Source organism: Engystomops pustulosus, unplaced genomic scaffold (genome assembly GCF_040894005.1).
Source record: "Engystomops pustulosus unplaced genomic scaffold, aEngPut4.maternal MAT_SCAFFOLD_137, whole genome shotgun sequence".
NCBI classification, from domain to species: Eukaryota; Metazoa; Chordata; class Amphibia; order Anura; family Leptodactylidae; genus Engystomops; species Engystomops pustulosus.
Window position 1 is genome coordinate 229357 of NW_027285017.1, and position 23024 is coordinate 252380.

General features: G+C 50.4%; 1 protein-coding gene across 1 annotated transcript in view; it reads right to left on the minus strand.

Annotated features, from left to right (window-relative positions):
* Positions 1 to 23024, minus strand: part of GLP2R (glucagon like peptide 2 receptor) — a 74609-nt gene that overhangs the window by 12995 nt on the left and 38590 nt on the right. The window contains exons 3-5 of the mRNA XM_072131760.1: positions 10632 to 10736; positions 7127 to 7248; positions 573 to 679 (exon numbers count right to left, since the gene is read on the minus strand). Coding sequence (XP_071987861.1) covers positions 573 to 679; positions 7127 to 7248; positions 10632 to 10736 — 334 coding nt within the window. The remainder of the gene's footprint in view (positions 1 to 572; positions 680 to 7126; positions 7249 to 10631; positions 10737 to 23024) is intronic.

Here is a 23024-nt window from a genome sequence, read left to right on the forward strand (position 1 = left end):
TGCACTGCAAAATACTGGCCACTATGTACTGCTGCAACACCAGAGGGCGGCAGGGACACAGCAGCCACAGGGTACAGTGCTGAGACTGTATCACACAGGATTAGATACAGGGGGGCGTGTCACAAAGGGGAGGATTAGATACACAGCTCAGCAGGCAGTATCACACAGCAGGGGATGAGATACACAGCTCAGCAGGCAGTATCACACAGGAGAGGATTAGATACACAGCTCAGCAGACAGTATCACACAGGAGAGGATTAGATACATGGCTCAGCAGACTGTATCACACAGGATAGGATTAGATACACAGCTCAGCAGTCAGTATCACACAGGAGAGGATTAGATACACAGCTCAGCAGACAGTATCACACAGGATAGGATTAGATACACAGCTCAGCAGGCAGTATCACACAGGAGAGGATTAGATACACAGCTCAGCAGACTGTATCATACAGGATAGGATTAGATACACAGCTCAGCAGGCAGTATCACACAGGAGAGGATTAGATAAACAGCTTAGCAGGCAGTATCACACAGGATGGGATTAGATACACCACTCGGCTTAGGCTCACCTGAATGTGAGTAGGATGCCCAGTGCGAGGATCAGGGCCCCCAGGGATACGGAGTAGCCCACCGTGTAACAGACCCTGAGCAGGAGGAGCAGGGCGTGGGCCTTATTCTGTAAGCGCAGGAGACACATCAGACATCACAGGGTTAATGCATCCATTATAAGAAGATCCGTGTTTATAAACAGACACCAAATCCAAAAATTCACCGGCACTTTCCATAGGTTTGTTATTAGGGAACATTCCAAGGTGGGAATTTATCAGAGGAAACACAAACACCCGGAGCCTCCCCTGACAGCAGCGCCATGGGGGTCCCGGAGCCTCCCCTGACAGCAGCGCCATGGGGGTCCCGGAGCCTCCCCTGACAGCAGCACCATGGGGGTCCCGGAGCCTCCCCTGACAGCAGCGCCATGGGGGTCCCGGAGCCTCCCCTGACAGCAGCGCCATGGGGGTCCCGGAGCCTCCCCTGACAGCAGCGCCATGGGGGTCCCGGAGCCTCCCCTGACAGCAGCGCCATGGGGGTCCCGGAGCCTCCCCTGACAGCAGCGCCATGGGGGTCCCGGAGCCTCCCCTGACAGCAGCACCTCGGGGGTCCCGGAGCCTCCCCTGACAGCAGCGCCATGGGGGTCCCGGAGCCTCCCCTGACAGCAGCACCTCGGGGGTCCCGGAGCCTCCCCTGACAGCAGCACCTCGGGGGTCCCGGAGCCTCCCCTGACAGCAGCGCCATGGGGGGTCCCGGAGCCTCCCCTGACAGCAGCACCTCGGGGGTCCCGGAGCCTCCCCTGACAGCAGCGCCATGGGGGTCCCGGAGCCTCCCCTGACAGCAGCGCCATGGGGGTCCCGGAGCCTCCCCTGACAGCAGCGCCATGGGGGTCCCGGAGCCTCCCCTGACAGCAGCACCTCGGGGGTCCCGGAGCCTCCTCTGACAGCAGCTCCTCGGGGGTCCCGGAGCCTCCCCTGACAGCAGCGCCATGGGGGTCCCAGAGCCTCGCCTGACAGCAGCATCGGGGGTCCCGGAGCCTCCCCTGACAGCAGCGCCATGGGGGTCCCGGAGCCTCCCCTGACAGCAGCGCCATGGGGGTCCCGGAGCCTCCCCTGACAGCAGCGCCATGGGGGTCCCGGAGCCTCCCCTGACAGCAGCGCCATGGGGGTCCCGGAGCCTCCCCTGACAGCAGCACCTCGGGGGTCCCGGAGCCTCCTCTGACAGCAGCTCCTCGGGGGTCCCGGAGCCTCCCCTGACAGCAGCGCCATGGGGGTCCCAGAGCCTCGCCTGACAGCAGCATCGGGGGTCCCGGAGCCTCCCCTGACAGCAGCGCCATGGGGGTCCCGGAGCCTCCCCTGACAGCAGCGCCATGGGGGTCCCGGAGCCTCCCCTGACAGCAGCATCGGGGGTCCCGGAGCCTCCCCTGACAGCAGCGCCATGGGGGTCCCGGAGCCTCCCCTGACAGCAGCGCCATGGGGGTCCCGGAGCCTCCCCTGACAGCAGCGCCATGGGGGTCCCGGAGCCTCCCCTGACAGCAGCGCCATGGGGGTCCCGGAGCCTCCCCTGACAGCAGCACCTCGGGGGTCCCGGAGCCTCCTCTGACAGCAGCGCCATGGGGGTCCCGGAGCCTCCTCTGACAGCAGCACCTCGGGGGTCCCGGAGCCTCCTCTGACAGCAGCGCCATGGGGGTCCCGGAGCCTCCCCTGACAGCAGCGCCATGGGGGTCCCGGAGCCTCCCCTGACAGCAGCGCCATGGGGGTCCCGGAGCCTCCCCTGACAGCAGCGCCATGGGGGTCCCGGAGCCTCCCCTGACAGCAGCGCCATGGGGGTCCCGGAGCCTCCCCTGACAGCAGCGCCATGGGGGTCCCGGAGCCTCCCCTGACAGCAGCGCCATGGGGGTCCCGGAGCCTCCCCTGACAGCAGCGCCATGGGGGTCCCGGAGCCTCCCCTGACAGCAGCGCCATGGGGGTCCCGGAGCCTCCCCTGACAGCAGCGCCATGGGGGTCCCGGAACCTCCCCTGACAGCAGCATCGGGGGTCCCGGAGCCTCCCCTGACAGCAGCACCATGGGGGTCCCGGAGCCTCCCCTGACAGCAGCGCCATGGGGGTCCCGGAGCCTCCCCTGACAGCAGCGCCATGGGGGTCCCGGAGCCTCCCCTGACAGCAGCGCCATGGGGGTCCCGGAGCCTCCCCTGACAGCAGCGCCATGGGGGTCCCGGAGCCTCCCCTGACAGCAGCGCCATGGGGGTCCCGGAGCCTCCCCTGACAGCAGCGCCATGGGGGTCCCGGAGCCTCCTCTGACAGCAGCGCCATGGGGGTCCCGGAGCCTCCCCTGACAGCAGCGCCATGGGGGTCCCGGAGCCTGCAGGTGGGCACATACCCCGGCTCCTAGGTTATGGGGGGGGGGGGGCGGACGATCTCCTCTCCAGCAGGATTATACATCCATCCTCTCTAGGGGTAACAGGGTGACACCGGCGCAGGGTGGTCCTGCTGGAGTGGGCGCCTCAGGGGAAACCTTCTACAGAACTTCCTGGATAAGTGGAGGTTACATTGAACATTGTGGAGTCTAGTGGCCGATATGGATATTGCACAGTGCACCTGGCGCACCCTGCACCTAGTACACCCTGCACCTGGTACACCCTGCACCTAGTACACCCTGCACCTGGTACACCCTGCACCTAGTACACCCTGCACCTGGTACACCCTGCACCTAGTACACCCTGCACCTAGCACACCCTGCACCTAGTACACCCTGCACCTAGTACACCCTGCACCTGGTACACCCTGCACCTAGTACACCCTGCACCTAGTACACCCTGCACCTGGTACACCCTGCACCTGGCACACCCTGCACCTGGTACACCCTGCACCTAGTACACCCTGCACCTGGTACACCCTGCACCTGGCACACCCTGCACCTGGAACACCCTGCACCTGGCACACCCTGCACCTGGCACACCCTGCACCTAGTACACCCTGCCCCTGGCACACCCTGCACCTAGTACACCCTGCACCTAGTACACCCTGCACCTAGCACACCCTGCACCTAGTACACCCTGCCCCTGGCACACCCTGCACCTAGTACACCCTGCACGTGGCACACCCTGCACCTAGTACACCCTGCCCCTGGCACACCCTGCACCTAGTACACACTGCACCTAGCACACCCTGCACCTAGTACACCCTGCACCTAGTACACCCTGCACCTAGTACACCCTGCACCTAGTACACCCTGCACCTGGTACACCCTGCACCTACCCTGTTTCCCCGAAAATAAGACAGTGTCTTATATTAATTTTTGCCCCTAAAGAGGCACTAGGTCTTATTTTCAGGGGATTTCTTATTTTCCATGAACAAGAATTTACATTTATTGTTGAACAAAAAATCTACTTCTCTATCATCCTTATCACTCTCCAAACTCTGAATTTCCAGCTGTATTTCTTGTGACTCCATTTCTATTAGAATCATTGGCCCCAATCTCATGTTTAGTAAAAGCACTTCCCATAAATGACCCTTCTTATCCTGGAAGCTGCTGGGATCACATTTGCAGCACATCAGTCAGTGATTTACTTCCATGAATTCTTCCCCATGTCACAACCTTCTGCAGCATCTAAAAGATTTACTAATGCTAATGTGTGGCACGGGGGAGCTGCTGCTATGGCGGCCGCTAGGTCTTATTTTCAGGGGAGGCCTTATATTTCTAAGTCTGAACAAAATTGTACTAGGTCTTATTTTCGGGGGATGTCTTATTTTAGGGGAAACAGGGTAGTACACCCTGCACCTAGTACACCCTGCACCTGGTACACCCTGCACCTAGTACACCCTGCACCTGGTACACCCTGCACCTGGCACACCCTGCACCTGGCACACCCTGCACCTGGCACACCCTGCACCTGGCACACCCTGCACCTAGTACACCCTGCACCTGGTACACCCTGCACCTAGTACACCCTGCACCTGGCTCACCATGCACCTAGCACACCCTGCACCTGGCGCACCCTGCACCTAGCACACCCTGCACCTGGCACACCCTGCACCTGGCACACCCTGCACCTAGCACACCCTGCACCTAGTACACCCTGCACCTAGTACACCCTGCACCTAGTACACCCTGCACCTGGCACACCCTGCACCTGGCACACCCTGCACCTAGTACACCCTGCACCTAGTACACCCTGCACCTAGCACACCCTGCACCTAGCACACCCTGCACCTGGCACACCCTGCACCTGGCACACCCTGCACCTAGTACACCCTGCACATAGTACACCCTACACCTAGCACACCCTGCACCTGGCACACCCTGCACCTGGTACACCCTGCACCTGGCACACCCTGCACCTGGCACACCCTGCACCTGGCACACCCTGCACTTAGCGCACCCTACCCCTGGCACACCCTGCACCTGGTACACCCTGCACCTAGTACACCCTGCACCTGGCAAACCCTGCACCTAGTGCACCCTACACCTAGCATACCCTGCACCCAGTACACCCTGCACCTGGCACACCCTGCACTTAGCGCACCCTACCCCTGGCACACCCTGCACCTGGTACACCCTGCACCTAGTACACCCTGCACCTGGCAAACCCTGCACCTAGTGCACCCTACACCTAGCATACCCTGCACCCAGTACACCCTGCACCTAGTACACCCTACACCTAGCACACCCTGCACCTAGCACACCCTGCACCTGGTACACCCTGCACCTAGTACACCCTGCACCTAGCTCACCCTGCACCTAGCACAGCCTGCACCTGGTACACCCTGCACCTAGCACACCCTGCACCTGGTACACCCTGCACCTGGTACACCCTGCACCTGGTACACCTTGCACCTGGCACACCCTGCACCTGGCACACCCTACACCTGGCACACCCTACACCTAGCACACCCTGCACCTAGTACACCCTGCACCTAGTACACCCTGCACCTAGTACACCCTGCACCTGGTACACCCTGCACCTGGTACACCCTGCACCTAGCACACCCTGCACCTAGCACACCCTGCACCTAGCACACCCTGCACCTGGTACACCCTGCACCTAGCACACCCTGCACCTGGTACACCCTGCACCTAGCACACCCTGCACCTGGTACACCCTGCACCTGGTACACCCTGCACCTAGCACACCCTGCACCTAGTACACCCTACACCTAGCACACCCTGCACCTAGCACACCCTGCACCTAGTACACCCTACACCTAGCACACACTGCACCCGGTACACCCTGCACCTAGCACACCCTGCACCTAGCACACCCTGCACCTAGCACACCCTGCACCTGGCACACCCTGCACCTGGCACACCCTGCACCTGGCACACCCTGCACCTGGCACACCCTGCACCTGGTACACCCTGCACCTGGCACACCCTGCACCTGGCACACCCTACCCCTGGTACACCCTGCACCTAGTACTCCCTGCACCTGGTACACCCTGCACCTGGTACACCCTGCACCTGGTACACCCTGCACCTAGCACACCCTGCACCTAGCACACCCTGCACCTTGTACACCCTGCACCTGGTACACCCTGCACCTAGCGCACCCTACCCCTGGCACACCCTGCACCTAGCACACCCTGCACCTAGCACACCCTGCACCTAGCACACCCTGCACCTGGTACACCCTGCACCTGGTACACCCTGCACCTAGCGCACCCTACCCCTGGCACACCCTGCACCTGGAACACCCTGCACCTAGCACACCCTGCACCTAGCACACCCTGCACCTAGCACACCCTGCACCAAGCACACCCTGCACCTAGCACACCCTGCACCTAGTACACCCTGCACCTGGCACACCCTGCGCCTGGCACACCCTGCGCCTGGCACACCCTGCACCTGGCACACCCTGCACCTGGTACACCCTGCACCTGGCACACCCTACACCTAGCACACCCTGCACCCAGTACACCCTGCACCCAGTACACCCTGCACATAGTACACCCTGCACCTAGTACACCCTGCACCTAGTGCACCCTACACCTAGCGCACACTGCACCCAGTACACCCTGCACCTAGTACACCCTGCACCTAGTACACCCTGCACCTGGTACACCCTGCACCTGGTACACCCTGCACCTGGCACACCCTGCACCTGGAACACCCTGCACCTGGTACACCCTGCACCTGGTACACCCTGCACCTGGTACACCCTGCACCTGGCACACCCTGCACCTGGTACACCCTGCACCTGGTACACCCTGCACCTAGCACACCCTGCACCTAGCACACCCTGCACCTAGCACACCCTGCACCTGGTACACCCTGCGCCTGGTACACCCTGCACCTGGCACACCCTGCACCTGGTACACCCTACACCTAGTACACCCTGCACCTGGCACACCCTGCACCTGGCACACCCTGCACCTAGCACACCCTGCACCCGGTACACCCTGCACCCGGCACACCCTGCACCCGGTACACCCTGCACCCGGTACACCCTGCACCATCTATATACATCTATATACCCCGGCCCTTTAGCAGTACAATGCCCTGACGGCTCCTCTGGGCCTCCGGCGCCCCCCGGCAGTTGCTGTAATCCCTGGGATTAGCGGCAGAACATGAGACTCACGTTTTGCTGGAAATGGTCGCTGGAATTACATTCTCTGTTGTCTCGCCAGATATCGGAGGAGTTCTCCCTGGTCCTCCAGACCCCCAGCCCCGTGCAGTATCTGTGCGTGTGCCCCCCGCTGCCTGCAAGGACAGGAAAGGGTCAATACATCACATACAGGCAGGGAGACTGTCAGCAGGGACAGGACGTCATCATACATCATATACAGGCAGGGAGACTGTCAGCAGGGACAGGACGTCATCATACATCATATACAGGCAGGGAGACTGTCAGCAGGGACAGGACAGGACGTCATCATACATCATATACAGGCAGGGAGACTGTCAGCAGGGACAGGACAGGGGGTCATCATACATCATATACAGGCAGGGAGACTGTCAGCAGGGACAGGACAGGACGTCATCATACATCATATACAGGCAGGGAGACTGTCAGCAGGGACAGGACAGGACGTCATCATACATCATATACAGGCAGGGAGACTGTCAGCAGGGACAGGACAGGACGTCATCATACATCATATACAGGCAGGGAGACTGTCAGCAGGGACAGGACAGGGAGTCATCATACATCATATACAGGCAGGGAGACTGTCAGCAGGGACAGGACAGGACGTCATCATACATCATATACAGGCAGGGAGACTGTCAGCAGGGACAGGACGTCATCATACATCATATACAGGCAGGGAGACTGTCAGCAGGGACAGGACGTCATCATACATCATATACAGGCAGGGAGACTGTCAGCAAGGACAGGAAAGGGTCAATACATCACATACAGGCAGGGAGACTGTCAGCAGGGACAGCACAGGACGTCATCATACATCACATACAGGCAGGGAGACTGTCAGCAGGGACAGGACAGGACGTCATCATACATCACATACAGGCAGGGAGACTGTCAGCAGGGACAGCACAGGACGTCATCATACATCATATACAGGCAGGGAGACTGTCAGCAGGGACAGGACGTCATCATACATCATATACAGGCAGGGAGACTGTCAGCAGGGACAGGGAGTCATCATACATCATATACAGGCAGGGAGACTGTCAGCAGGGACAGGACAGGGCGTCATCATACATCATATACAGGCAGGGAGACTGTCAGCAGGGACAGGACAGGACGTCATCATACATCATATACAGGCAGGGAGACTGTCAGCAGGGACAGGACGTCATCATACATCATATACAGGCAGGGAGACTGTCAGCAGGGACAGGGAGTCATCATACATCATATACAGGCAGGGAGACTGTCAGCAGGGACAGGACAGGACGTCATCATACATCATATACAGGCAGGGAGACTGTCAGCAGGGACAGGACAGGGAGTCATCATACATCATATACAGGCAGGGAGACTGTCAGCAGGGACAGGACAGGACGTCATCATACATCATATACAGGCAGGGAGACTGTCAGCAGGGACAGGACGTCATCATACATCATATACAGGCAGGGAGACTGTCAGCAAGGACAGGAAAGGGTCAATACATCACATACAGGCAGGGAGACTGTCAGCAGGGACAGCACAGGACGTCATCATACATCACATACAGGCAGGGAGACTGTCAGCAGGGACAGGACAGGACGTCATCATACATCATATACAGGCAGGGAGACTGTCAGCAGGGACAGGACGTCATCATACATCATATACAGGCAGGGAGACTGTCAGCAGGGACAGGACAGGACGTCATCATACATCACATACAGGCAGGGAGACTGTCAGCAGGGACAGCACAGGACGTCATCATACATCATATACAGGCAGGGAGACTGTCAGCAGGGACAGGACAGGGCGTCATCATACATCATATACAGGCAGGGAGACTGTCAGCAGGGACAGGACGTCATCATACATCATATACAGGCAGGGAGACTGTCAGCAGGGACAGGGAGTCATCATACATCATATACAGGCAGGGAGACTGTCAGCAGGGACAGGACAGGGCGTCATCATACATCATATACAGGCAGGGAGACTGTCAGCAGGGACAGCACAGTACGTCATCATACATCATATACAGGCAGGGAGACTGTCAGCAGGGACAGCACAGGACGTCATCATACATCATATACAGGCAGGGAGACTGTCAGCAGGGACAGGACGTCATCATACATCATATACAGGCAGGGAGACTGTCAGCAGGGACAGCACAGGGTGTCATCATACATCATATACAGGCAGGGAGACTGTCAGCAGGGACAGCACAGGGTGTCATCATACATCATATACAGGCAGGGAGACTGTCAGCAGGGATAGGACAGGGTGTCATCATACATCATATACAGGCAGGGAGACTGTCAGCAGGGACAGGACAGGATGTCATCATACATCATATACAGGCAGGGAGACTGTCAGCAGGGACAGGACGTCATCATACATCATATACAGGCAGGGAGACTGTCAGCAGGGACAGGACACGACGACATCATACATCATATAGAGGCAGGGAGACTGTCAGCAGGGACAGGACAGGGCGTCATCATACATCATATACAGGCAGGGAGACTGTCAGCAGGGATGGATGTTACACTGGGGGTCACTGCTATTAAGGGGACGGGCCCTTTATATTCCTCGCTTTCCCCTGACGTCTTTATTATCTCACAGTTATCGGCCGTCGTCTGCGCGAGGAGATGATTACAGCCGCCGGCCGGGGAGAGACACTTATATATACACCTATAAATTATGTATATAATATGTGACCTGCATCTGTATGATATAATACCGCCACGTGGTGATGGCTGATTACTAGCGTCTACCTCTATATTGTACCCAAATACTACCGCAATATGGTGCCCTTATACTGCCGCCATACAGTGCCCAAATACTACCGCCATATGGTGCCCAAATACTACCGCCATATAGTGCCCAAATACTACCGCCATATAGTGCCCAAATACTGCCGCCATATGGTGCCCAAATACTACCGCCATATGGTGCCCAAATACTACCGCCATATTGTGCCTAAATACTACCTCCATATTGTGCCCAAATACTACCGCCATATACTGCCCTAATACTGCCGCCATACAGTGCCCAAATACTGCCGCCATACAGTGCCCAAATACTGCCGCCATATTGTGCCCAAAGACTACTTTTATACAGTGCCCAAATACTGCTGCCATATAGTGCCCATATTCTACCGCCATATTATGCCCAAATACTACCACCATATAGTGCCCTAATACTTCCGCCATATAGTGCCCTAATACTACCGCCATATAGTGCCCAAATACTGCCCCCATATAGTGCCCTAATACTACCCCCATATATTGCCCTAATACTACCCCCATATATTGCCCAAATACTACCGCCATATAGTGCCCTTATACTGCCCCTATATAGTTCCCAAATACTACTGCTATATAGCTCCCAGATATCACTTCTCTACAGAGCCATGGTGGTGCACATAGTGTTGGGGTCACTTCAGGGCTTCCCTTGTGTTGTTCAGTTTTGGGGGTACAGTGTATACATGCCCCCCGCCCCCCCTTACCTTCTTGGATCTTGGGCAGGTACCACGGACAAGGGACAGAGACATTTCCAGGGTAAGAGAACGGCCAACACACAAAGTTATCGAATGTCCCGTTACAGAAAACTCCTGCAAGACAAGACAAGACGGAGCATCAGTCATCACCGGCCATAAAGCGAGAGGCTGCAAAACCAGGGATGTCTCAGGACGGGAGAGTCACCTCATACACTGAGAGCGAGGCTCCATGTGCCGCAGACGAGGGAGTCCCTGCATCACAAGAGGACAGAGATAATGGAGGAAACACATAGAGGGAGGAGAAAATACAGAGCAAGAACAAGAGGAAGAGCTGAAGGAAAGGTGTAAAAGACGAGAAGAGGAAGAAGGAAAGAGGAAGGAAGAAAAATAAAAGGAAGAAGGAAGTATCAAAACAGCAATGTAAAGAAGAAGAAAAAAAGATACGAGGAAGAAAAAGCAGGAGGACGGCAAAAGAGGTGGAGGAAGCACTGGAGAAGAAAGAGGGGAAAGAGGAGGAAGAAGAGGAGGAGTAATGGAGAAGAAAGAGGGGAAAGAGGAGGAAGAAGAGGAGGAGTAATGGAGAAGAAAGAGGGGAAAGAGGAGGAAGAAGAGGAGGAGTAATGGAGAAGAAAGAGGGGAAAGAGGAGGAAGAAGAGGAGGAGTAATGGAGAAGACAGAGGGAAAAAGAGGAGGAAGAAGAGGAGGAGTAATGGAGCAGAAAGAGGGAAAAAGAGGAGGAAGAAGAGGAGGAGTAATGGAGGAGAAAGAGGGAAAAAGAGGAGGAAGAAGAGGAGGAGTAATGGAGAAGAAAGGGAAAAGAGGAGGAAAAAGAGGAGGAGTAATGGAGGAGAAAGAGTGAAAAGAAGAGGAAGAAGAGGAGGAGTAATGGAGAAGAAAGAGGGAAAAGAGGAGGAAGAAGAGGAAGAGAAAGAGGAAAAAGAAGAGGAAGAAGAGGAGGAGTAATGGAGAAGAAAGAGGGAAAAGAGGAGGAGGAAGACGAGGAGTAATGGAGGAGAAAGAGGGAAAAGAGGAGGAAGAAGAGGAGGAGTAATGGAGAAGAAAGAGGGACAATAGGAGGAAGAAGAGGAGGAGTAATGGAGAAGAACGAGGGATAAGAGGAGGAAGAAGAGGAGGAGTAATGGAGAAGAACGAGGGATAAGAGGAGGAAGAAGAGGAGGAGCAATGGAGAAGACAGAGGGATAAGAGGAGGAAGAAGAGGAGGAGTAATGGAGAAGACAGAGGGAAAAGAGAATGAAGAAGAGGAGGAGTAATGGAGAAGACAGAGGGAAAAGAGAAGGAAGAAGAGGAGGAGCAATGGAGAAGACAGAGGGATAAGAGGAGGAAGAAGAGGAGGAGTAATGGAGAAGACAGAGGGAAAAGAGAAGGAAGAAGAGGAGGAGTAATGGAGAAGACAGAGGGAAAAGAGAATGAAGAAGAGGAGGAGTAATGGAGAAGACAGAGGGAAAAGAGAAGGAAGAAGAGGAGGAGCAATGGAGAAGACAGAGGGATAAGAGGAGGAAGAAGAGGAGGAGTAATGGAGAAGAAAGAGGGGAAAGAGGAGGAAGAAGAGGAGGAGTGATGGAGAAGACAGAGGGAAATGAAGAGGAAGAAGAGGAGGAGTAATGGAGAAGAAAGAGGGAAATGAAGAGGAAGAAGAGGAGGAGTAATGGAGAAGACAGAGGGAAATGAAGAGGAAGAAGAGGAGGAGTAATGGAGAAGAAAGAGGGAAATGAAGAGGAAGAAGAGGAGGAGTAATGGAGAAGAAAGATAAAGAAGAGGAGAAGTAATGGAGAAGAAGGAAGAAAGAGAGGAGGGAGCAGAAGGAAGGGGTTAATGGAAGAAAGAGGCAAAATAGAAGGAAATAGAAGCAGAGAAGAAGGAGGCAAGAGAGGAGGAAGGAAGAAAGTGAAGGGGAACGAAAAATGAAAAGAAGGAGGAGAAGAGGATAAGGAACAAGAGGCGGATAAGGGGGAAGAGGTGATGAGGAGAAAAGGGAAGGAGGGAAGGTACAAAGATGAGAAAGAAGAATAATAAAAATAAGGAGAAGAAGGAGGCAAAGAACATGAGGGAGAAAAGACATAAATGAAAGACAAAATATGAAAGATAAAAAAAACATCTTGAAGTAAGAAGGAGAGGAGGAGGTGAAAAGACGAGTGAAGAAAACAGGAAATCAAGAAAAAATAAAGAAAAAAGCAAGAAAAAGGAGAAATAAGATGATAGAGAAATGTAGGGAATGAAGGAGTGCGGAGGAGGAGGAGGCTGGAGGACATTCTGGGCTGTGAGGCGTCTCCTGGTGCCTCCGATGTCTCGCTCTTATTATTATTGGACACTTTGTGGTCATAAAACCTTCGTATCCGGTAATAAAGCGCAGACATTATCTCCTCTCGTCTCCGACGCCGGATAATTATAAGAACGTTCTATAATTCACCGAGATAAGAACTGGGGATGAGAAGGAAGAGTCCAGAACATTCCATCCTTAGGACTGACCATACATGGAGCGAGGTGGAAGATCTGACCATCTCTGGACCATCTAGAGATCAGGCTCAGCACCATCATGTTCTGTCCATCTGCAGACACTAGACAGAACCGACTGGATGGACTGGCACATGGTCTGCAGAACCATCTCCTTATCAGTAGTGGAAGGGGTCAGAAGAGTCATCCCATTACCATTAGAGAGAAGGGGTCAGAAGAGTAATCTCATTCCCATTAGAGAGAAGGGGCAGGAGAGTCATCTCATTACCATTAGAGAGAAGGGGCAGGAGAGTCATCTCATTACCATTAGAGAGAAGGGGCAGGAGAGTCATCTCATTACCATTAGAGAGAAGGGGCAGGAGAGTCATCTCATTCCCATTACAGAGAAGGAGCAGGAGAGTCATCTCATTATCATTAGAGAGAAGGGACAGGAGAGTCATCTCAATACCATTAGAGAGAAGGGGCAGGAGAGTCATCTCATTACCATTAGAGAGAAGGGGCAGGAGAGTCATCTCATTACCATTAGAGAGATGGGGCAGGAGAGTCATCTCATTACCATTAGAGAGAAGGGGCAGGAGAGTCATCTCATTACCATTAGAGAGAAGGGGCAGGAGAGTCATCTCATTACCATTAGAGAGAAGGGGCAGGAGAGTCATCTCATTACCATTAGAGAGAAGGAGCAGGAGAGTCATGTCATTCCCATTAGAGAGAAGGGGCAGGAGAGTCATCTCATTACCATTAGAGAGAAGGGGCAGGAGAGTCATCTCATTACCATTAGAGAGAAGGGGCAGGAGAGTCATCTCATTACCATTAGAGAGAAGGGGCAGGAGAGTCATCTCATTATCATTAGAGAGAAGGGGCAGGAGAGTCATCTCATTACCATTAGAGAGAAGGGGCAGGAGAGTCATCTCATTACCATTAGAGAGAAGGGGCAGGAGAGTCATCTCATTACCATTAGAGAGAAGGGACAGGAGAGTCATCTCATTACCATTAGAGAGAAGGGGCAGGAGAGTCATCTCATTACCATTAGAGAGAAGGGGCAGGAGAGTCATCTCATTCCCATTAGAGAGAAGGGGCAGGAGAGTCATCTCATTACCATTAGAGAGAAGGGGCAGGAGAGTCATCTCATTCCCATTACAGAGAAGGGGCAGGAGAGTCATCTCATTACTATTAGAGAGAAGGAGCAGGAGAGTCATCTCATTACCATTAGAGAGAAGGGGCAGGAGAGTCATCTCATTACTATTAGAGAGAAGGAGCAGGAGAGTCATCTCATTACCATTAGAGAGAAGGGGCAGGAGAGTCATCTCATTCCCATTAGAGAGAAGGGACAGGAGAGTCATCTCATTACCATTAGAGAGATGGGGCAGGAGAGTCATCTCAATACCATTAGAGAGAAGGGGCAGGAGAGTCATCTCATTACTATTAGAGAGAAGGAGCAGGAGAGTCATCTCATTACCATTAGAGAGAAGGGGCAGGAGAGTCATCTCATTACCATTAGAGAGAAGGGGCAGGAGAGTCATCTCATTACTATTAGAGAGAAGGGGCAGGAGAGTCATCTCATTATCATTAGAGAGAAGGGGCAGGAGAGTCATCTCATTACCATTAGAGAGAAGGGGCAGGAGAGTCATCTCATTACCATTAGAGAGAAGGGACAGGAGAGTCATCTCATTATCATTAGAGAGAAGGGGCAGGAGAGTCATCTCATTACCATTAGAGAGAAGGGACAGGAGAGTCATCTCATTACCATTAGAGAGAAGAGGCAGGAGAGTCATCTCATTACCATTAGAGAGAAGAGGCAGGAGAGTCATCTCATTACCATTAGAGAGAAGGAGCAGGAGAGTCATCTCATTATCATTAGAGAGAGGGGGCAGGAGAGTCATCTTCATATTATAAGGGGCTGATCAGCAGTAACTACAAGCCTCCTCTCTTGCCCCTGGTACAATGGCCACTCTCCTCCGTAATAACCACAATGTACTGTATTATAATTTGTGTTATTGACCTTTCTTCTTACTTCTCATTTATTCTATTTTTCCATTAATTCTGTGACTGCAGCGGCAGATAAATGGACCGGAGAATATGATAATAACTGCAGGCAGCAGCGTCTATGCGACACGTGTGCGGGCGACGGAGCCGCTGGAGCATGGCCCTAATGGAGAAACCCACGAGTCAGCAACTCCATGATATTAACATCATTTGTTTCCCCTCAACACAAATAAAATAACAAAAGGAGGAAAAGTCCTGAAAAAAAATTATTATAATAACAGAGATCAAAATGTGAAATAAAAAAGCCAAAATTACAAAAAAAGGTAAATAATCAAAGATATTCCAAAATCTACAAAAGTGTAAATAAAATAATAATAAAATTCACAATAATCAAATGAAAGCGTTTAATAAATAATAAAACAGATATTTCATTAAAAATGTGCAAGAATAAAACAAAGAAAATATAAAATATTGATGAAAGATAAATTTAAAAAAAAAATCAAAAAATAAACTTAAAACAACCTATCAAAAAATGATTAAAAAAAATAATATAATTGATCATTAAAAAAATGAATAAAACAGAAAACATGTAGAAAAAAAACTTTTTAAAATAAAGTCCTGGAATCGACTGAAGATTTTTCTGAAAAATTCTAAAATAATGCACAGTGACCCCTATATATATATACATGTGTGTGCGGAGCAGTTACCGGGTCTGGGGACAGATGTGATAATCACCCGTACGTTATACATGAGAGGGGTCACAGCTCAATGCTCTGAAATAGGAAACATGACAATGGGGGAGGGGGAAGAGCCCAAGATGGTCATCAAAAAGGTCTAGAGGCCTAGTCTGCCTCAAAATGTTTGACAGTAAGGACTAGCGGTCTAGTGATGCTCAAGATGGCCGACAATGAGGGTTAGAGGCCTAGTCACATCAAAGATGGCTGACAAAGAGGCATAGAGGCTTATTCATGCCCAAAACGGTCAAAGCCATAGTAAAGCCAAAAATGGCCAACAATGAGGCGTATAAGCCTAGTCGTACCCAAAATGGCCAACAATGAAAACTAGAGCCCTACTCACATCCAAGATTGATAATGATAAGGCCTAAAAGCCTAGCCACACCCGAGATGGCCAACAATGAGACCTAGAGACCTAGTCTATCATACAAGATAGAAAATGAAAAGAGGCCTAGAAGCCTAGTCATGCCCAAAATGGTTAACAATGAGGACTAGAGGTCAAGTCATGACCAAGATGGCCAACAAAGAGGTCAAGATGCCTTGTCAAACCCATGATGGCTGATTATGAGACCTGAAGTCCTAGTTACTCCTAAAAAGCCGATTTTGGCACCAAGAGCCGTAGTAAAGCCAAAAATGGCCAACAATGAGGCCTAGAAGCCTAGCCACACCCAAATGGCTAACAATGAAAACTAGAGCCCTAGTCACATCCAAGATTGCTAATGATAAGGCCTAAAGGCTTAGCCACACCCGAGATGGCCTAAAATGAGACCTAAAAACCTAGTCACATCAAAGATGTCTGACAGAGGCCTAGAAGCCTAATCATGCCCACAACAGTCAACAATGTGGCCTAGAGGCCTAGTCACACCCATGATGGCTGATGATAAGACCTAGAGTAGACTGACGATGAAAGTGAGAGGCCAGGTCATGACCGCGGAGATAGTAGTCTGCCCCTTCCCACCACTATATCTCCATGAAAATACATGACCTCAACAGCCAGTATCATCAGCCAGGAACATGACCCCCATGAATCCGACAATGAGGTCTAGAGGCCTAGTCACATCAACAATGCCTGCCAAAGAAGCGCTAGTTTTGCCAATGATGGCTGACAAAGACACTTAGAGGCCTATTGATGCCCAAAACGGTCAACATTGAGGACTACAGGTCTAACTATGACCAAGATGGCCAAAAAGAGGTCCAGATGCCTTCTCAAACACATGATGCCTGATTATGAGACCTAAAGTCCTAGTGAAACCCAAAATGGCCGATTTTGGCGCCAAGAGCCCTAGTAACGCCAAAAATGGCCAACAATGAGGCGTATAAGCCTAGTCACACCCAAAATGGCTAACAATGAAAACTAGAGCCCTAGTCACATCCAAGATTGCTAATGATAAGGCCTAAAGGCCTAGCCACACCCAAAATGGCCAACAATGAGACCTAGAGACCTAGTCACATTAAAGATGCCTGACAAAGAGGCCTAGAAGCCTAGTCATACAAAAACAGCCAACAATAAGAACTAGAGGTCAAGTCATGACCAAGATGGCCGACAAAGAAATCCAGATGCCTTGTCAAACCCATGATGGCTGATTATGAGACCTAATGTCCTTGTCACACCCAAAATGGACGACTTTGATGCCAAGAGCCGTAGTAACATCAAAAATGGCCAACAATGAGGCCTAGAAGCCTAGCCACACCCAAGATGGCTGATAAGGAGGCCAAAAGCCCTAGTAACGCCAAAAATGGCCAACAATGAGGCTTAGAAGCCTAGCCACATCCAAAATAGCTAAGAATGAAAACTAAAGCCTTAGTCACATCCAAGATTGCTAATGATAAGGCCTAAAGGCCTAGCCACACCCAAGATGGCCAACAATGAGACCTAGAGACTTCATCACATACAAGATAGATAATGACAAAGCTTAGAACCCTTTTCATGCACAAGATGGCGGACAACGAGGCTGAGAGGGCCTGTCATGGCCACATTGGGCGACAATGAGAATTAGATCCATAGTCACACCCAAGATGGCTGAGGATGAAGCTTAGGGTCCCTAATGATGGCCATCGCTAAAGACCAGAGAACTAGTCACACAAAAATAGTCAATGGTGACGACTAAAGACCGAGAGACACCCTAGATGGCCAAAATGAGGCCTAGAGACCTAGTCACATACAAGATAGAAAATGACAAGGCTTAGAACCCTAGTCACGCAGAGGATGGTGAACAAGGCCGAGGGGACTAGTCACGCCCACATTGGCCAACAATGAAGACTAGATCCCTAGTCACACCCAAGATGGCTGAGGATGAAGCCTAGGGTCATCAATGATGGCTAAGGTTAAAGGCCAGAGAATTAGTCACACAAAGATAGTCAATGATGATGCCTAGAAGCCCAGTGACACCCAAGACACCAAAAATAGCCAATGATGAGACCTAGATGGCTATCAAACCCAAGATGGCCAACAATGAGGCCTAGAGGACTAGTCACTCCCAAGATGGCCAACAATGAGGCCTAGAGGCCTAGTCACACCCATGATGGCTGATGATAAGACCTAGAGTTGACTGACGATGAAAGCGAGAGGCCAGGTCATGACCGCGGAGATAGTAGTCTGCCCCTTCCCACCACTATATCTCCATGAAGATACATGATCTCAACAGCCAGTATCATCAGCCAGGGACATGACCCCCATGAATGTACATCATAGAGGTGTGACACAGTAACAGGGCGAATCCTACCGATCCTGGTGGAGGGTCGGACCACCTCTTACTGGATGTTATTATCACCCGGAGTCACACAACCTCCACTGAATCACAGTGAGACGTAGGAGATATCAATACAATAGGAAAAACACCGCGGCTGGCCTAGAGGTCTAGTTACACCCAAGATGGCCAACAATGAGGCCTAGGGGTCTAGTCACACCCAAGATGGCCAACAATGAGGCCCAGAGGTCTAGTTACAGCCAAGATGGCCAACAATGAGGCCTAGAGGTCTAGTAACACCCAAGATGGCCAACAATGAGGCCTAGAGGTCTAGTAACACCCAAGATGGCCAACAATGAGGCCTAGAGGTCTAGTTACACCCAAGATGGCCAACAATGAGGCCTAGGAGTCTAGTCACACCCAAGATGGCTAACAATGAGGCCGAGAGGTCTAGTTGCAGCCAAGATGGCCAACAATGAGGCCTAGAGGTCTAGTTACACCCAAGATGGCCAACAATGAGGCCTACAGGTCTAGTTACACCCAAGATGGCCAACAATGAGGCCTAGGGGTCTAGTCACACCCAAGATGGCCAACAATGAGGCCCAGAGGTCTAGTTACACCCAAGATGGCCAACAATGAGGCCTAGAGGCCTAGTCACACCCATGATGGCTGATGATAAGACCTAGAGTTGACTGACGATGAAAGCGAGAGGCCAGGTCATGACCGCGGAGATAGTAGTCTGCCCCTTCCCACCACTATATCTCCATGAAGATACATGATCTCAACAGCCAGTATCATCAGCCAGGAACATGACCCCCATGAATGTACATCATAGAGGTGTGACACAGTAACAGGGCGAATCCTACCGATCCTGGTGGAGGGTCGGACCACCTCTTACTGGATGTTATTATCACCCGGAGTCACACAACCTCCACTGAATCACAGTGAGGCGTAGGAGATATCAATACAATAGGAAAAACACCGCGGCTGGAGAATCTCCCGGAGGAACAACAACGAGTTATCCCGACCTCCCGACCTCCAGATATAGAATAAAAATAATAAAAAACTTAGTTTGGAGAAAAAAAAAGTGAAGAATAAAAAAAAAACAATAAAAGGAAAAATTGTCATAGCCATAATTTCTTCATTCATCACATCTAATTATCAGTGTTATGGAGCATAACCCGTACAGCCGGTATAACCTGGGGATCTCCTGTATATAATGATATATGTACAGCCGGTATAACCTGGGGATCTCCTGTATATAATGATATGTGTACAGCCGGTATAACCTGGGGATCTCCTGTATATAATGATATATGTACAGCCGGTATAACCTGGGGATCTCCTGTATATAATGATATATGTACAGCCGGTATAACCTGGGGATCTCCTGTATATAATGATATATGTGCAGCCGGTATAACCTGGGGATCTCCTGTATATAATGATATATGTACAGCCGGTATAACCTGGGGATCTCCTCTATATAATGATATATGTACAGCCGGTATAACCTGGGGATCTCCTGTATATAGTGATATATGTACAGCTGGTATAACCTGGGGATCTCCTCTATATAATGATATATGTACAGCCGGTATAACCTGGGGATCTCCTGTATATAATGATATATGTACAGCTGGTATAACCTGGGGATCTCCTGTATATAATGATATATGTACAGCCGGTATAACCTGGGGATCTCCTGTATATAATGATATATGTACAGCCGGTATAACCTGGGGATCACCTGTATGTAATGATATATGTACAGCTGCTATAACCTGGGGATCTCCTGTATATAATGATATATGTACAGCTGGTATAACCTGGGGATCTCCTGTATATAATGATATATGTACAGCCGGTATAACCTGGGGATCTCCTGTATATAATGATATATGTACAGCCGGTATAACCTGGGGATCTCCTGTATATAATGATACATGTACAGCTGGTATAACCTGGGGATCTCCTGTATATAATGATATATGTACAGCCGGTATAACCTGGGGATCTCCTGTATATAATGATATATGTACAGCCGGTATAACCTGGAGATCTCCTGTATATAATGATACATGTACAGCTGGTATAACCTGGGGATCTCCTGTATATAATGATATATGTACAGCCGGTATAACCTGGGGATCTCCTGTATATAATGATATATGTACAGCCGGTATAACCTGGGGATCTCCTGTATATAGTGATATATGTACAGCCACTATAACCCGGGGATCTCCTGTATATAATGATATATGTACAGCCGGTATAACCTGGGGATCTCCTGTATATAATGCTATATGTACAGCCGGTATAACCTGGGGATCTCCTGTATATAATGCTATATGTACAGCCGGTATAACCTGGGGATCTCCTGTATATAATGATATATGTACAGCCGGTATAACCTGGGGATCTCCTGTATATAATGATATATGTACAGTAGGTATAACCTGGGGATCTCCTGTATATAGTGATATATGTACAGCCGGTATAACCTGGGGATCTCCTGTATATAATGATATATGTACAGCCGGTATAACCTGGGGATCTCCTGTATATAATGATATATGTACAGCCGGTATAACCTGGGGATCTCCTGTATATAATGATATATGTACAGCCGGTATAACCTGGGGATCTCCTGTATATAATGATATATGTACAGCCGGTATAACCTGGGGATCTCCTGTATATAATGATATATGTACAGCCGGTATAACCTGGGGATCACCTGTATGTAATGATATATGTACAGCTGGTATAACCTGGGGATCTCCTGTATATAGTGATATATGTACAGCCGGTATAACCTGGGGATCTCCTGTATATAATGATATATGTACAGCCGGTATAACCTGGGGATCTCCTGTATATAATGATATATGTACAGTAGGTATAACCTGGGGATCTCCTGTATATAGTGATATATGTACAGCCGGTATAACCTGGGGATCCCCTGTATATAATGATATATGTACAGCCGGTATAACCTGGGGATCTCCTGTATATAGTGATATATGTACAGCCGGTATAACCAGGGGATCTCCTGTATATAATGATATATGTACAGCCGGTATAACCTGGGGATCTCCTGTATATAATGATATATGTACAGCCGGTATAACCTGGGGATCTCCTGTATATAATGATATATGTACAGCCGGTATAACCTGGGGATCTCCTGTATATAATGATATATGTACAGCCGGTATAACCTGGGGATCTCCTGTATATAATGATATATGTACAGCCGGTATAACCTGGGGATCTCCTGTATATAATGATATATGTACAGCCGGTATAACCTGGGGATTTCCTGTATATAATGATATATGTACAGCCGGTATAACCTGGGGATCTCCTGTATATAATGATATATGTACAGCCGGTATAACCTGGGGATCTCCTGTATATAATGATATATGTACAGCCGGTATAACCTGGGGATCTCCTGTATATAATGATATATGTACAGCCGGTATAACCTGGGGATCTCCTGTATATAATGATATATGTACAGCCGGTATAACCTGGGGATTTCCTGTATATAATGATATATGTACAGCCGGTATAACCTGGGGATCTCCTGTATATAATGATATATGTACAGCCGGTATAACCCGGGGATCTCCTGTATATAATGATATATGTACAGCCGGTATAACCTGGGGATCTCCTGTATATAATGATATATGTACAGCCGGTATAACCTGGGAATCTCCTGTATATAATGATATATGTACAGCCGGTATAACCTGGGGATCTCCTGTATATAATGATATATGTACAGCCGGTATAACCTGGAGATCTCCTGTATATAATGATATATGTACAGCCGGTATAACCTGGGGATCTCCTGTATATAATGATATATGTACAGCCGGTATAACCTGGGGATCTCCTGTATATAATGATATATGTACAGCCGGTATAACCTGGGGATCTCCTGTATATAATGATATATGTACAGCCGGTATAACCTGGGGATCTCCTGTATATAATGATATATGTACAGCCGGTATAACCTGGGGATCTCCTGTATATAATGATATATGTACAGCCGGTATAACCTGGGGATCTCCTGTATATAATGATATATGTACAGCCGGTATAACCTGGAGATCTCCTGTATATAATGATATATGTACAGCCGGTATAACCCGGGGATCTCCTGTATATAATGATATATGTACAGCCGGTATAACCTGGGGATCTCCTGTATATAATGATATATGTACAGCCGGTATAACCTGGGGATCTCCTGTATATAATGATATATGTACAGCCGGTATAACCTGGGGATCTCCTGTATATAATGATATATGTACAGCCGGTATAACCTGGGGATCTCCTGTATATAATGATATATGTACAGCCGGTATAACCTGGGGATCTCCTGTATATAATGATATATGTACAGCCGCTATAACCTGGGGATCTCCTGTATATAATGATATATGTACAGCCGGTGTAACCTGGAGATCTCCTGTATATAATGATATATGTACAGCCGGTAT